Source organism: Ruditapes philippinarum, unplaced genomic scaffold, assembly GCF_026571515.1.
Source record: "Ruditapes philippinarum isolate M1 unplaced genomic scaffold, ASM2657151v2 ctg2043_1_1_1_1, whole genome shotgun sequence".
NCBI classification, from domain to species: domain Eukaryota; kingdom Metazoa; phylum Mollusca; class Bivalvia; order Venerida; family Veneridae; genus Ruditapes; species Ruditapes philippinarum.
In genome coordinates, this window is record NW_026856121.1 from 211,199 (window position 1) to 225,890 (window position 14,692).

The window sequence follows — 14,692 nt, forward strand, 5'->3', positions numbered from 1 at the left end:
ATTTTTCAAGTTGTTTCATGCTAAAATTGCCCCATTCTTTTGTATGGATCAGAAATCTGCGGCCTTGACTATATATATATCATATTGAAAAAAGAGCAATTGTAAACGATACATGAATGCACCCCACGTTCCCGCAATGCTGTAATTGTTGATGGCTGTGGAAGATACCCTATGCATATTTTGAGAAGTATACGCTGCATTAAATTTTGGCTAAGAGTTCTTTCTATGCAAAACTATAGATATGTCAAATATGTTACTATATGTTGTTGTATTACGACAGTATTGGATATAGAAATTGAATGTTGAATGTCATTCAAATGCTAAACTTACTATTTGTATATTTCTATTAATTATAAATCAGTGTTTTAGTATGAAAATTACCTTGATATTGTTGACATCAAGAAGTTTATAAATGCTTTAGTAAGTATTCGGTCATCATCGCACCTTTTATTGATTGGAAAAGGAAGACAAATAGGTATTGATAGGAATCAAACATTTTGTTTCTGTTGTGAAGACCAGATTGAAAATGAATTTCATTTTATTTTAGTTTGTCCAACTTACAGTCATCTTAGAGAAAACTATATTCATAATAAATATTATAATAATCCAACTTTGGAAAAAAGTTCATGTATTAATGTCATCCAGAAAAGAACAGATTCAAGATACAGGAACAGGAAAATAAAATGTCACTCTTTATAGTCTTGTATTTATAAAACTATTTACATACTTGTTTATAAATGTTAATATGTTGATTACTATAGATTTTCACCGTATTTGTGATTATGTGTTATAATATGTAAAGGTATTTTGTGTTTATCGTGATGTACGGGCTGGTGGCCTGAATGGAATCCATTTTCATTTTTTGTGCATAAAATACAAAATCGCACGGCAAATTTTGTTTAAAGTTTGAATACAGATATCCTTTAAGGAATACAACACAACTGTGTTGTTAATTTTCGAAACCTGATAGTGCTTTTTAAAAGTATACTTCCCAAAATGATTCCTCGTGCTTCAGCAGATATTGATACCTACAAAGAATTATTCATTTTCTGACAGTAATAATCCAGTCTCCCAAGATGTAATACAACAACAACAATAATAACATACATGTACATAAAGATTTATTCATTATTTACTCAAGATTTTATATAATGAAATAAACATTTCAAGTACTTAAAACAGCAAGATATCGTACATTCTTCATCCAATGATACCGTCACTGTTAGCTTCACAAAAATTAAACACAACAAAAAATTTAATATTTTTGTAATAGATATCATATACCTAAATCAATAGTTAGACATAAATGCAAAAAGCAAGATACCGACCGAACTGCATAAATACGTAATATTCCATCAAGAGGCAATTTTCTCCTGTTATTTAGCTTAAAGTTAGCGTCACGGTAACTTGCACTTTCCAGTGCTGTCCATGAAAAAGCTTGAAGATATAGTACTATGCTCATCATTGTGTAAAGTATTTTAATCATAGAAATTTATTGAAATCTATGAAATCCTTATTTATTATGTTTATTTGAATTAAAGAATTAATAAATTATATATGGGAAGTTGCGTTTCCTATTACAGTTTTAGTAAGGTTGGTCTTTTCTTTAAAAAAAAAATCTGCAGTTTTTTTTAATGACAATATATATTTTATTGTAACCACCTATATTGTGTAGAAAATTAAACATTAAATAGAAATCTTTTTTATGTCAAGTCAAAACATATTTATTTTATGTTTACAAAGAGACTGTGAAGCAATAATCAATATTCTCTAATATAAAATCTGAGTATTGTACATCTTTAATCAAACCGAGTTTGCAACAGTTTCAAATTACATCTATATATATATTTCACTCAGTATAATTAACATAAGTATTAGTAATCTGAAAGATTGCCATTATACAATCTATATTTTTGTCTCGATGGGGGAGGGGGAATAACTGTAATTATTTTACTTGATCAGATGTCTTTAAGGAACATAGAGCATTGTCAGCGGAAGCCGTCCCTTCTCGTAGACTTTGTGTTATTTAGTCAGATATATGGAAGGAACACTATAAAATTTTAGATTTGTTTGATATATGCAATCGCGGAAAAGCACACAAAACCTGATAATTTCCCCCAACTGTTTGGAAATACTTGTATATCATACCTGACCAAACATTCGGAAATGCATTTATGGACCGTAGAGTTCATGTCTTTATATACATGCAAATGTTTTGTAATTACAATAGGAATAAATATATATTTTCTAGTTTTTCTTCGAATTGAGAATTTTAGATGTGACAAAAAAAACTTAAAATGACGTCAAATATTACAAGGTATTACCGCGGTGCTCTATGTAACTTATATCACCCTTAATTAATGTTTGATATCAACTTGCAAGAGAACAAATGATGACAAAACATTATTATAACTTTGATGTATAACATGAAGGGAAACCGAACGTGGTAGCCTTGCTGCTTTAGGCGACGCGCTGTTGGTCAGATTGCAAAAAATGGCGGACAAAAACCATTTAAGCAAACAATGTTCCTTGCAACATTGTTTACTTTAGTTGTTATTTAATTATGAACAGTCCGTAGGTCCGAATTGTGGCTTTAGTTAACTTTTTTCAGTTTTGAAATAACTTTTGAACTATCGAGTGTGCCGATGTAATATTTTAAACAATAAACACTTTTGTATTGAATTGGAGTTGTTTTATTACGACAAGTGATGGTACGTTGATAATAAAACAAATCAAACTATAACTAATGTTGATAATATTTATAACAAAATGCAATTAATAACTCTAAAATATATACTTAGCCTAAGATCACACACTTTTCGTCGTAAGGAATTACGTTTGTTCCTCATTAAACATACTTTCTTACGTGTCATCAAATCTGCCATCGACATAGTCAAATGTGAAATAAAACAAAAGAACAGGAAATATTTTTTTAAATAATTGCTGAAATTGATTAGTTTACCTCTCACAGATAGGTGCATGTGTCTGCAAGCAGCTAACGTCTACCCACTGGAAGTTAACGTGCAGTCTATCTAGGTACATAGATGCGCAATCTTCATCCAGCTTTCCCCCGTTACTGTTTGGCTCCCCAGGCACCCAGTCTTCATATTCAGGTCTCCGTTTTGTAGGGTACCATATCCATTCCCCTTCCACAAGTTCATCGGTGAGGCCAATCCACCAGCCCATCGCTTAATGTAAAATAAACAAATATTTCTGAATCAATTTGCAACCTTAATGCATTAATCAGTGTGACAAACCAAGGGAAAACAATGTTTATTAACCAACATAAGTATTTCATTGCCACTTTTAAAATGTCTTAAGTGTCCTTCTAGGCTCCTTGCAGGTGGTTCTGTGTTCATCCTTTTTGTTGGGGGATGCGTTCATTGAATGCCGCCCATATTTGTTGATCTTTTTAACTTTGACAAATTTAGCTGAGCAGGAAGAATTTTACACATCGATACAAAAATCAACACGTCAAACATGAAAAGTACATTTTATAAGTGTAGACCTTTATTTGATAAAATTTATCATTGTGAAACCCTGTTCATACTGGTAACTGGTAACAAATACCGACGTGTTCACATAAAAATAAGTATAAATTGAACAGGTTTATATTAACTTATCGAAGGCATACATACTTTAAAAATATCAAAATATTCTTTTACCTAAACAATTTAACACACAAATTAACTATGAAGGAACACACGCTGCTTTTATAAATCATTGAATTATTTAAACTGTTAAGAATTAGTTTACATAATTATATAATTATTCTTACGTTTCAATCTCCTGAGAAAATCCTTGAGGAAATTGTTTTCATGCACGTCATCAATCACGACTAAATGCCCATTGTGTTGACTGCAAAATTGCTGTGTGAAATAAGAAGACATTTTAATAAAATGACATTTTATTATCTCTCGAACTGTCATCACATTTTTACAGGCTTCAGTTTTAGAAGTGAACAGTTTGATGTGGTAACGTAAGTTGGCTGGATAAAATAGAAACAAACAAACAGAATCCATAAAAATAACGCACAAAAACTGCAAAATTGTAACAAATTAACTTAACCTACTTGTTCGCTAAAGAGTGTTTTTTTAATTCTCTTGTAAGATATGTCAGTACCACTATAGAAGTGCAAGATCATGATTACTATCTTATAACAAGTCGGACTTCCGTTCATACTCTCATAATCTCAAGACGCTGTTATTGTCAGAAGGAGTAAAGAGATACTATTAAGAGAAAAACTTAACCTTGACATTGTTCTTCAATATATTATTTTTTTTACCTTTTGGGATTTAGAAATGCTATAGTTTTTATCTGATTTTGTTTCAAGAGATTTTCATGTCACTGCGGTCAATCAATTTAACTGAACTTTAACAAACCAAACAAGTAGATGAAATTACAAATTTCTCCGCAAGTAACCGACTACTAATTTCATATGCTTTCATAGTAAGCGATGAGAGACAAAAATGACCATTAGACTCAATGTTAATATTGTCATTAAAAGTATTCTTGGCCCGTGAATCGACCCAGCGACCCCTCAATTATTAATCCAATACTCTCAATTTTGAGCTAAGCGAGCGAACTTTGGAAAATATAGAAAATCTAAATAGAAACCCCTTCTGGTGACAGAATCAAATAATTAAAAAAAACCGATAAATTCTAATTCTATTGTATGATAAAAATGATTATGGTGTCTTACCCGTGCATCTGCGTAGTTAGATGCTCTATCTGGATTAAAAAGATAACATGATCCTCTGTCAGCCACCCATGTGTCCGGACATGAAGTATTACAAACAACGTCTCCTAAAAAGTTAGATTGACACTTTAAAGATCTTATGAAAACTAACCACCTACTGGTGAAAAACATCGTAGGTGTCCCAGCATCAGCGAGAACCCGAGTAAAACCATGAGCGGGAACCTAAATAGAAATAAGCAAATAAGCAAATTCGAGAGCTTCTTCATACACACACCCGCACGTATGCACTACACCCCATTCACACGCACGCACGCGCCACAAGTATTGTGACTTCTGAATTTCTTTAATGGGCTTGTTCACCTTCTGTTTATATAACTGTTCATTACAAATATTTAGATATCAATATGGAAATTTGAAGTTGATCAGCCAACAATATAGAGCCTGGCCAGACTGGATGAAATTGCATGCTGACCAGGCAAAGGCAGAGTGATCTATTACAGTTTTTTATTAAACATTCTAACACGACCCGCATTTTTCCCTATTGAACACAGAAGAAATGAAAGTGTGTGTTATTATGCAACAAAATCACTGTTTGACGTTCTATATTTAGACATGTGACGTTATAATTATACATATGACGTAACCACTAAAAATGTTACGCGCTGAAAATAAGTACGGAAACAAACCAGGCGCAATTTAGCTTAATATCAGGTACGGCAGCATTCATTTGATGATGTGTTAGGATCGAAATAATATAGCCAAATCGGTGATTTTATCGCTTAATAAAATCACTGTTTTGTTGTTCGGATGCAAGGAATTATACCTCGTGGTATTATTCCTCGCATCCGAACTCCAAACAGTGGTTTTATTGAGCGTTAAAATCACTGTTTGGGATACAATATTTCTCAAGTAAAATTACTATAGCATTGTTACTTAATGAACATGTGTTTGTATAAACTTACATGCACGTACACCTAGTCTTACAAAATAAGAATCCTGCCGGTATCGGAGAGCGGTTGAGTCTCTGTTAAGCTGTGACCGGAGAGCTATAACGACAACCGGTGTTAATTCTTTTTCTTGCATAATACACATAAGTCATATGTTGGAAGAAATGACCGAACATTTATATTTTCATTTAGCAATTTTTAGCAGTGTATGAATTGCTAACTTCATTCATAACGGCGATTAGCAAGTAATTCGTTCGCAAAAGTTGCGTAGGAATGTCGTCATTTAAAGCACGCGACATGTCTTACACGGTGTGCTTTTTTAGCACCGATGTTAAAAGAAATAATAATGATACGTTTGTTTTTAATTATCTACGCCCCATATGAACCTATTGGCAGTCGTTAATAAAGTATATAGTTAAAGCACAATCACTTTAAAGAAAGCCAAAGCCGAATACTTACGAGTACAAAACACGAACAACACCAAACTCAAGTTCAGTATAAGTAAAGTCATGACTGCAAAACCAAAGAAGAACTAGTGTATAATAATTTGTAATAGCTAAATAACAGTAAAAGATAAATAACAACTGTTTATTCTACAAATTTCGCGTACACTGTTAGTACGCATTTTTAAACCAGCTGAAATGTTATATGCTCTAATTAATAACATTTCATTTAAAAAACAAATCTTTACAAAATCTGTATAAAACAGGTATTTTGAGTGTGTCCACAAGACGAATTTAGCCATTAACCGGAACAGTTGAGAATTCATCTGTGACAACTTCTATGGTATTGACTGTATATAAAGAACTACGAGATAAGATTTTTTATCATAAGTGGCACTGGCCTAAATTAAATTCAATATGAAAGTAATGTAGTTGAACTTAAGAAATAAAGTAATTGTTTACAGATCCTGTAACACATTTTTTTTATGATTTTATATCATAAATATGATGCTCAATTTAAGATTAAACAATTTTGTAAGTTCCAAAAAGCATCATTTATCAAATTTTTCAATAAGAAATGAATGCATATATTTCAATAATTGCATATAATATGTACAAATATTTGCAGTACATATTTAACTTATTCTTCGATGTTTGAAAATTGTTTATATGCATTATTATATACATATATATAATTTCACTCAAGTGTGGTATACAACCTCAATTACAACATACAGAATCTTTAAGAGAACGAGATCTGTCAATGATCTTATTGTGAATTGGTTTACAATAAGTACTTTTTTCGATACGTATTTTTAATGTCGAAAAAAGTACAACAATAGAAATGTATCATTTGGCTAGTCTTAAAATTATACTTGAAGAAAAAAAATGATTAAGTTCTAAGTGATTTAGTATGAACATTTATATAATGTATTATACAATTTGTTCTAGAACAATTTATTATCTGCTATAATACTCATAATATATGTAGTATTGAATCATGTATCTCACACTTGCCAACACCATCCAGCTATAATTTTTTTATGGTTGGTTGTTATATGTAATACTAAAAACTGTCAACGTAGGCGATACCGGGGCATAACGTTACATTTTACTTATTTTTTATATTTAATGATTAAATATAATTGTGTGTATCATATAAACTATGTTTTAAAAATAAACAACATCCCTTTAATCAATCAGTGAATTTTATTTGAACAATGCTATAAGTATTTGTAAATGAGGTTAAATGAAACATTATGAGTAACCGTAACACTTTGCCCCGATATTTGGGGCAAAGTAATACATAACACGGGATAATATGATACGCTTACATATCAGTTCATTACTATGTTCGACTAGGCTCAACTAAATAACAATGTGTGTAAATATAATTGCAACAAGACGAAACCATATAAATAAATGTCAGTCACAGCCTCTATGGTCAAAACACTAAGTACTGTGACAATCACTGTAATCTGAGTCACAGTTAAGACATATGAAAACATGGCCCCTCAAGACAGCAGCACATTCTTCTTGCGTCCATTCTTTACATTTAACACATCGGATCCATTTCTCTCCGGGTCGACTGTTGGAATATGGTTCTACGCAAATCAGACAAAACCACTCGTCGTTCTCGGAAGAATCAGACTCTATCACTTTCTTTTTCTTATTAACTGATTTTCTTTTTTGATTTGTTATCTGTTTTGGTTTATCATTTTCTGTTCTTTGATTTAAAAGTTTTTTATTCTTTTTCTGTTCGCGTATTCTGAAAATTTCTTCAATGGCATTTTTTTGAGTGTCTGTTAATATTGCTGTATTACGTTTCCTACGTCCAGCAGTGCCTTTTCTTGGAGCTCCTTTTGGGTGAGGTCTTATATGTTCTGGAGAGAACTGATGAGATTCATATCCTTGGCTTGATTGTATCCTTGGTGCACTACTTGGTGTATTGTTGTTATTTTCTTGACATATCCCAACGCAGTTATAATGGGCACTTCCATTTTGGCTAGTCTTGGCTATATGAATGCCACCATTAAATATAACCCCTTCTCTGCCAGGTGTATGTGCAAAAAAATCTGTACCTCGGTTTGCACACAAAAGTTTATAATAGTAGAAACACCAAAGCTATTGCATAGGGCTGCAAGAACTAAATCGATGGAGTCATTGTTAAACTCTTTTTTCGTGATGTAATTTTCAATATCAGAAACGATATCGCGGCCACCAGCAAATTCTGTGTAATAACCTCTGTTGACAATAATTTCATTTTAAAGTTTGAAACAAATTTCATCATGGCTTATATTTGCAATATTTTCCTCAGATAACGCTCTTCACACTGAATGCAAAAGACAGTGCCCATCTGCAGGTACATGTTGTAACTCTCTACCCATAACCTGTCTTGAAAACTTGCCAAGTATCTTTTAAAGGGACCAAATACCGACCTATCCAAGGGTTGTAACTTATGAGAGCAATGAGGCGGACATGATAACATTACAATACCATTTTCGCGTGCATAATTAGGAATATCGATATGAAGATGTGAGTCGTGGTTGTCAAGAAGAAGGAGAACTTTCTTCTCCTTTGTTACTTTGTGTGATGAGCGAAATGTTTCAGAAATTTCAAGAAATTGTCATGAGTCATCCAACCTGAAGAATGCGCTGCACCTATGCAACCGGCTGGTCCATCACGGATAAAATGGTCCTGGAATTTAACACGAGGGAAATGAGCGTTAGAGGAATTGCATTGCCGCTAGCACTGACAGCTGCACACATCGTTACAAGCTCCCCACGTTCAGTAGACGTAATAGAACCAATTTGCTAAACACCTTTAGTCGCTACCATACTTCGTGGCTTTTGTACTGTGGTAACCCCTGTTTCATCAAAATTCCATACATCACTAGCTTGAAACTTTTCTCTATCCATAGCAGCTGCAAGCTTATCAAAAAAAGAGATTTACATTAGCTCTGTTAAAACTTGTCGCCCGCGATAAACTTGTGGCTTCATGGGTTCTTATTGATAGATCTTTGTTCCGCTTCATAAAACCAGAGAACCAGTCGGGTCCAGCACTTTTATCCCTTTTCCAAGACTCAGGCATACCAATACCAAACGCATCAGCACATTCGAACGCTAAAATTCGTACCTCCTTTGGACTTAACCCAAAATATACATTGGCTGCCGTCTTCAGATAGTTTTTCAGTATGTTTTCTTGGATGTCAGAGAAGACTGGCTTAAAAGATCGTTCTGAGAAGCTCTCAACATTATCTGTTCCAAGTTCTTTAGCTTTTTTAATGTATCTACACAGTGTCATAGGGTTCATCTTTATCTCATTGGCAACAGACCGGATACTTCGACCGCAAATGACTACATCACTAATTCCTCTTTTAATAACATCTGCGGAAACCTTACATAGCGGTGTTGATCTCTTGTAGTTTCGTACCATTCTGAATGAAAAAAACAACATAAATTTGATATTGAATAAATAAATAAATATAGATACGTTTATATCCTATTTTATTATTTACATGTTTGTTCTGAGTTTTTTATGTTTATTGTTGTTGTTTTTTTCCCCTGAGGATTAGCAATATATCTTGTAAGAAATCTATAGGTTTTTTATATAAATCTATATTAAAGTAGAGATTGTAAAAAAAAACAACACTCATTTAGATTCCCTTGCTACTGTGAAAGAAATATTTATAATATTTTTCTTGTTTGATAAAAGCATAGGGGCTTAGTGTTACACTGTAGCAGATTGCCCCTACATACAGTAACACATTGCCCCAACGATATCACCGAGACTAGGCAGGTTTTTGGATAAAATACGAGGTAATCAGAATATCAGTTTATTGTACAACTTATTGACAAATGTATAATGTATAATTTTATACATGGGCTATATCATCACAAACGGTATAATTGAAAAAAAAATACATGTATATTCAAAAAATATTCAAAAGTTGCCTACGAAGAAGAAGTGTTGATTTGCGGCTTAATCTTTATTTTAAGTCCCGCTTCAGCTTAGGTAGTATGAAAAAATATGAATTTGATTGGCGTCCAAACTACAATTGTTACGACGTCATATGTGACGTTATAAGTTTTGTATCGCTTTACTCCATGCAATATTACGTCCCGGTCTCCCCTACTTATTTGTTGTATAACAGACTTTAAATTTACAGGGAAGAACTGAATACATGTAAAAAGCATTGGTCATTTGAAAATTTAAATCTGAAATCTCGGAATCTGATTGATTGGCCATTAAAAAGTTAGCAAAAAAGCACAAAAAAAAACACAAAAAACCAGATTATTCTGACATAGTATACGCGTCTAATTTTTAATTGATCTAAAGGAATTCTGGAACGAACTATTTACATTCATAAGTTCTTTATACTATCAACCATGCCTTCTCCTACACCTTTTAAACTTGCATCCTGCTACATATTATTTTACGCTGCTTTAATGAGTTATAAATTTTGTCAAACATTAACCAAACCACTACTTATAACCCATAAACCTGTTTATGCAACTTTTCGGTCCTTTTCGTTATTTCCAAAGGTTTACAAATCTATTGATTAGGATTTTTCGTATCAACAAAACGTTATATTTATAAAATTATTTCTATTGAAATGCCGATTTGACTAAACAACAATTACTTAAACATTTTCGTTGAGCTAAACCCACATTCATAATAATAGAAATAAAGAATAACGTGACTGTAAAAACTGAGACAAGAAAAGTGAGTACAAAATAAATTGTTTTGTTTGCAGTTGATATTTACTTCTTCTTTACTTTTAAAGATTTACTACAGACTTTCCTTTTTGTTTTTATATTTAAAAAAACTTCGTATGTGCCAACATATACATATGATTTTTATATTTCAAAAATTAATATTTCAAAAATTTAATCTTATATTAAAATAATAAGGTCAATATCATAATCCTTATGATTCTATTTCCATGTTTCCTAAGATACGATATGCAAATAAACCAGTTTTAGTTCGGCCGAGTATCTTTTTAAAATATACTTCTTGTTTTATTTTAGACAGATCTATATTTTATCTATAAAATTTTCCAAGTCAATCATCATAATAATAAAAATATATAGTCAGTTCAGCTCAACTTGACCATGAAAAATAAATAAGCATAATGTCAATTTAACTTTGAATATTCAGATCAGGACACACCAATTACACAAATTCAACAGTGTCAGTTAACAAGAATACGGGAAAGACGTCACAGTACTTAACGTTTATCAGAAAATATTTAAATATAAAGATCAAACATGAATGAGATTTTTATTCTATTTATTAAGTGAACTTTTCCCAAAACTGTTTGTCAAAGAATTATTTCAAATGATTAAATTAAAATGTCATAAAACTATTTCCAGTGTCTGCCAATTGGGGTGATTTCACAGCGGTATCACTGTAATCCCAAATAAAATGCAAGTTTGGAAGTATATATGTGTCAAAATCTTCAAATTAAGTTATGAATATCTTCCAAAAGCTAACTTTCTATAAAATTCAAGCTATATGAACAGTGAATATACCAGAATATTGGTTTATACCATACTTCTATTGACTCTGTGAAAACAATTAAAGGGAAATACTAGTCAAATATGACAATTTTATAATATAGTTTTCTTACAATGAGTATACTCATTATTCACAAATTTTTTATTGGCAGATGCTTTTCGATTTAGTGTCACAGTTTTAAGAAAAGTATCATCAACATGCTTGATATCTTGCTTTCGCATGCAGTCACGGAAAATGAAAATACCGTGATATCATAGAACCCGTGATATCATAGGAACTGAGTATAACTGTTAATTAACACAAAAATTATTTTTTTTTTGTAAAAATCAAACAGAGAGCACCAAACATGGGGAACAATTCCCTTACGTAATATGTGAGCAACAACTAAATGTTCATAGATCATTGAACAATTTAAAGATTGTCACTGATTTTTATGGGGCTTTAAATCATAACTATGATGCTAAAATGAAGATTTATCAGTATTGTAAGTTTCAAAAAGCATTATTTGTAAAGATATAACCGAATTTACATTTCATTTAATTAAAAGGAGGTTATTAGAAATTTATTTTCTAAAAAAGGGCCAAAAATTTTCAATTACAAATGAATGCATATATTTTAATGATTACTAATAATGCGTCTAAACATTTGCAGTATATATTTAACACATTCTTGGATGTTTGGAAATTGTTTACGAAGAATGAATATATACGTATATAAAATTTCACTTAAGTGTTGTTACACGGTATCTTAAATATATTCACGCAAGTTAAAGTCATATATGCAAAAAGTATCTCAGGACACAGCAGTAAATTCTGATGAAACTGTTATTGTTGTATGAGTTATGTTTGATTTACATTTTCTATAAATCGTACGTGTAATTATGTTACTGTGTATGTCTGGATATTGGTCATTTGAAGACAGCTTTGTAAACACGATATTGAATAAATAAGTTGTTATCATTATTACCATTTTATCATCATTATTATCATCATCTTCATAATTATCATTATTATTATTTTCAAATGTTTTCAAAAGAAAAAAAAATCTCTATTTGTAATCCTTTTCTCGCTTATATTGCTTATAAAAGACAAAATATTTCACAGCAATGATTTAAAGTAGTCTATTCTTATTAGATAATGGAAGAAGCAATATCTTTGAGGCCCCTAAGCACCGGTTTCAGAGAAGAATTCGATCTTAAACACTGTCATAAGTATTGAGATTATTCATGTATGATATTGATTTATATTTATCAGTCACACTGCAACACTTTTCAATACACGAATACAAGTAAAATGGTTTCCTGCGGGGAACATTTTTAATGATATAAAGATATTTCATTTAACTATTTTCAACATTGTTTTTGGGAGAGGGGAATAAAAAAAAAGTTTGTATCAGGAATATAGTTGACAATAATCGATCAATATAGAAGAAGGTCTTTGGAAACTCGTGACCGTTGATGACCGGAGAAGGTCGAACATCAAACAATTATTTCTTTTTAAGAAAATGATTAAATAGGCCTACCATTTTATGAACAATTCCAAGCAAAAAAAAATAAAGTAAACACACAAGTTTACGCAGAAAACATCTCTATTTATTATGGCAGATGCCACTACGAATATTTTAATTTTGTAGATTTTCAGTATAAACAATTTATTGTTTGTAAAATTTGAGATACATATATTAAAGAAACAATGATAATTTTCAAGTACATCATTCAAGTTTTTCCACCTTAAACGGTAAAATAATAATAGGAAATTAGAAATATCACGGAATTAATTAGGTGTAATTCTGACTAATTTCCTAGAGGTAATTCCGTAACGTACCGACAAACGGTATTTAGCCAGGTTTTCGAAGGTCAATTAACCAATCGTGTACGGTTTACAGATCACATGCTCCTCCATGTACCGAAAACAGGTCACGTGCTCCTCCATGCCTCAAAAGTTAAACGCGTACCAATACCCTGCGGTCTCCAGACCGCAGGGAATAATATATTGCGCAGTTATAATGCAAGAATAATTGGGTTGGGATTGATGGTATTGAAACGGTATATGAATCATGTATCTTATACATACAATGAAAATAAATTATTAAAATATACAGTAAAGTATATGGCTGAAACCATTGCTTTAAAAACAAATCTAAACAAATAGGTTTCTTAATGTTAGTTTGTTTGTTTGTTTAAAAATAGTAAAAAGACAAATAATCTACTTTGCGGGTCAACTTTTATCTTGGTTAATTCATCAAAGTTCTACATAACTTCATATAATCCTCAAATGTAATTTACAATAAAACCAGACTTGAAATGTTTCTTATGATCCTGTAAAAAATTCAAAACAAACAATCTGGCGGTACTAAAATAGACTTTAAATTGACACAAAACAGACATGTTTATTTATTTTTCAATGTTAACCCGTCTTCATCATCTTAAATTTATTTCACATCTGTTTTAAAAATGCTTTAAGGACATACAGTACAGTTAGCTCAAGTCAGAACTTAAATTTGCATACAGCTTTTCGCTAAGTCGATTTTATTGTTTTTCTACAACTTTTCAGGGTGAAATGAAATTAAAAAGATGGGTGGTAATGAAACGGTGTATTTCGTCAAGGCTAAATGATCGTGTCAGATTAATGAGGTCAATTGCCATAAATCATTAGGAATCTGGATATCAGAAAGCGGTGTAGTTGACAGAAATATGTGTATGAAATAAAACTTGTTAAAATCAAATCAATTTGATATTAAACGTGCAAACAACAACACGTGGACACGAGAAACTATTCGTAAATACATACAGTTTTCGTCTCCGTAAATGCGCAGTTATAATGCAAGAACAATTGGGATGGGATGGATGGTATTGAAACGGTATATGAATAAAGTATCTTATACATACAATGAAAATAAATTATTAAAATATACAGTAAAGTAAGGCAAAAAGTTTTTTTTTTCAAAACTACCTCGGTCAAACCTGAAATTCAAACTTGAGGAAAAAGTGTTCTAACTTTTGAAGTAAGTTAAAGTCATGACTAACATGTTATCTACTGCTTTTTTAAACTTCCGTGAAAATAAGCATGTATCTATAGACATGC

The 14,692-nt window shown here is 31.5% G+C and overlaps 2 protein-coding genes across 6 annotated transcripts in view; one reads left to right on the forward strand and one right to left on the reverse strand.

The window, feature by feature from the left end:
* LOC132745445 (serine incorporator 1-like) overlaps window positions 1-14,692 on the forward strand; it is a 118,994-nt gene that overhangs the window by 73,609 nt on the left and 30,693 nt on the right. The window lies entirely within an intron of this gene.
* Window positions 1,105-6,211, reverse strand: LOC132745438 (perlucin-like protein). Its single transcript, XM_060734353.1, has 5 exons — window positions 6,106-6,211; window positions 4,703-4,806; window positions 3,779-3,869; window positions 2,963-3,188; window positions 1,105-1,231 (listed from the first exon to the last, which is right to left on the reverse strand). Exons 1-5 carry the CDS (start codon window positions 6,155-6,157, stop codon window positions 1,201-1,203), a joined length of 504 nt encoding a protein of 167 aa, XP_060590336.1. The 5' UTR covers window positions 6,158-6,211; the 3' UTR covers window positions 1,105-1,200.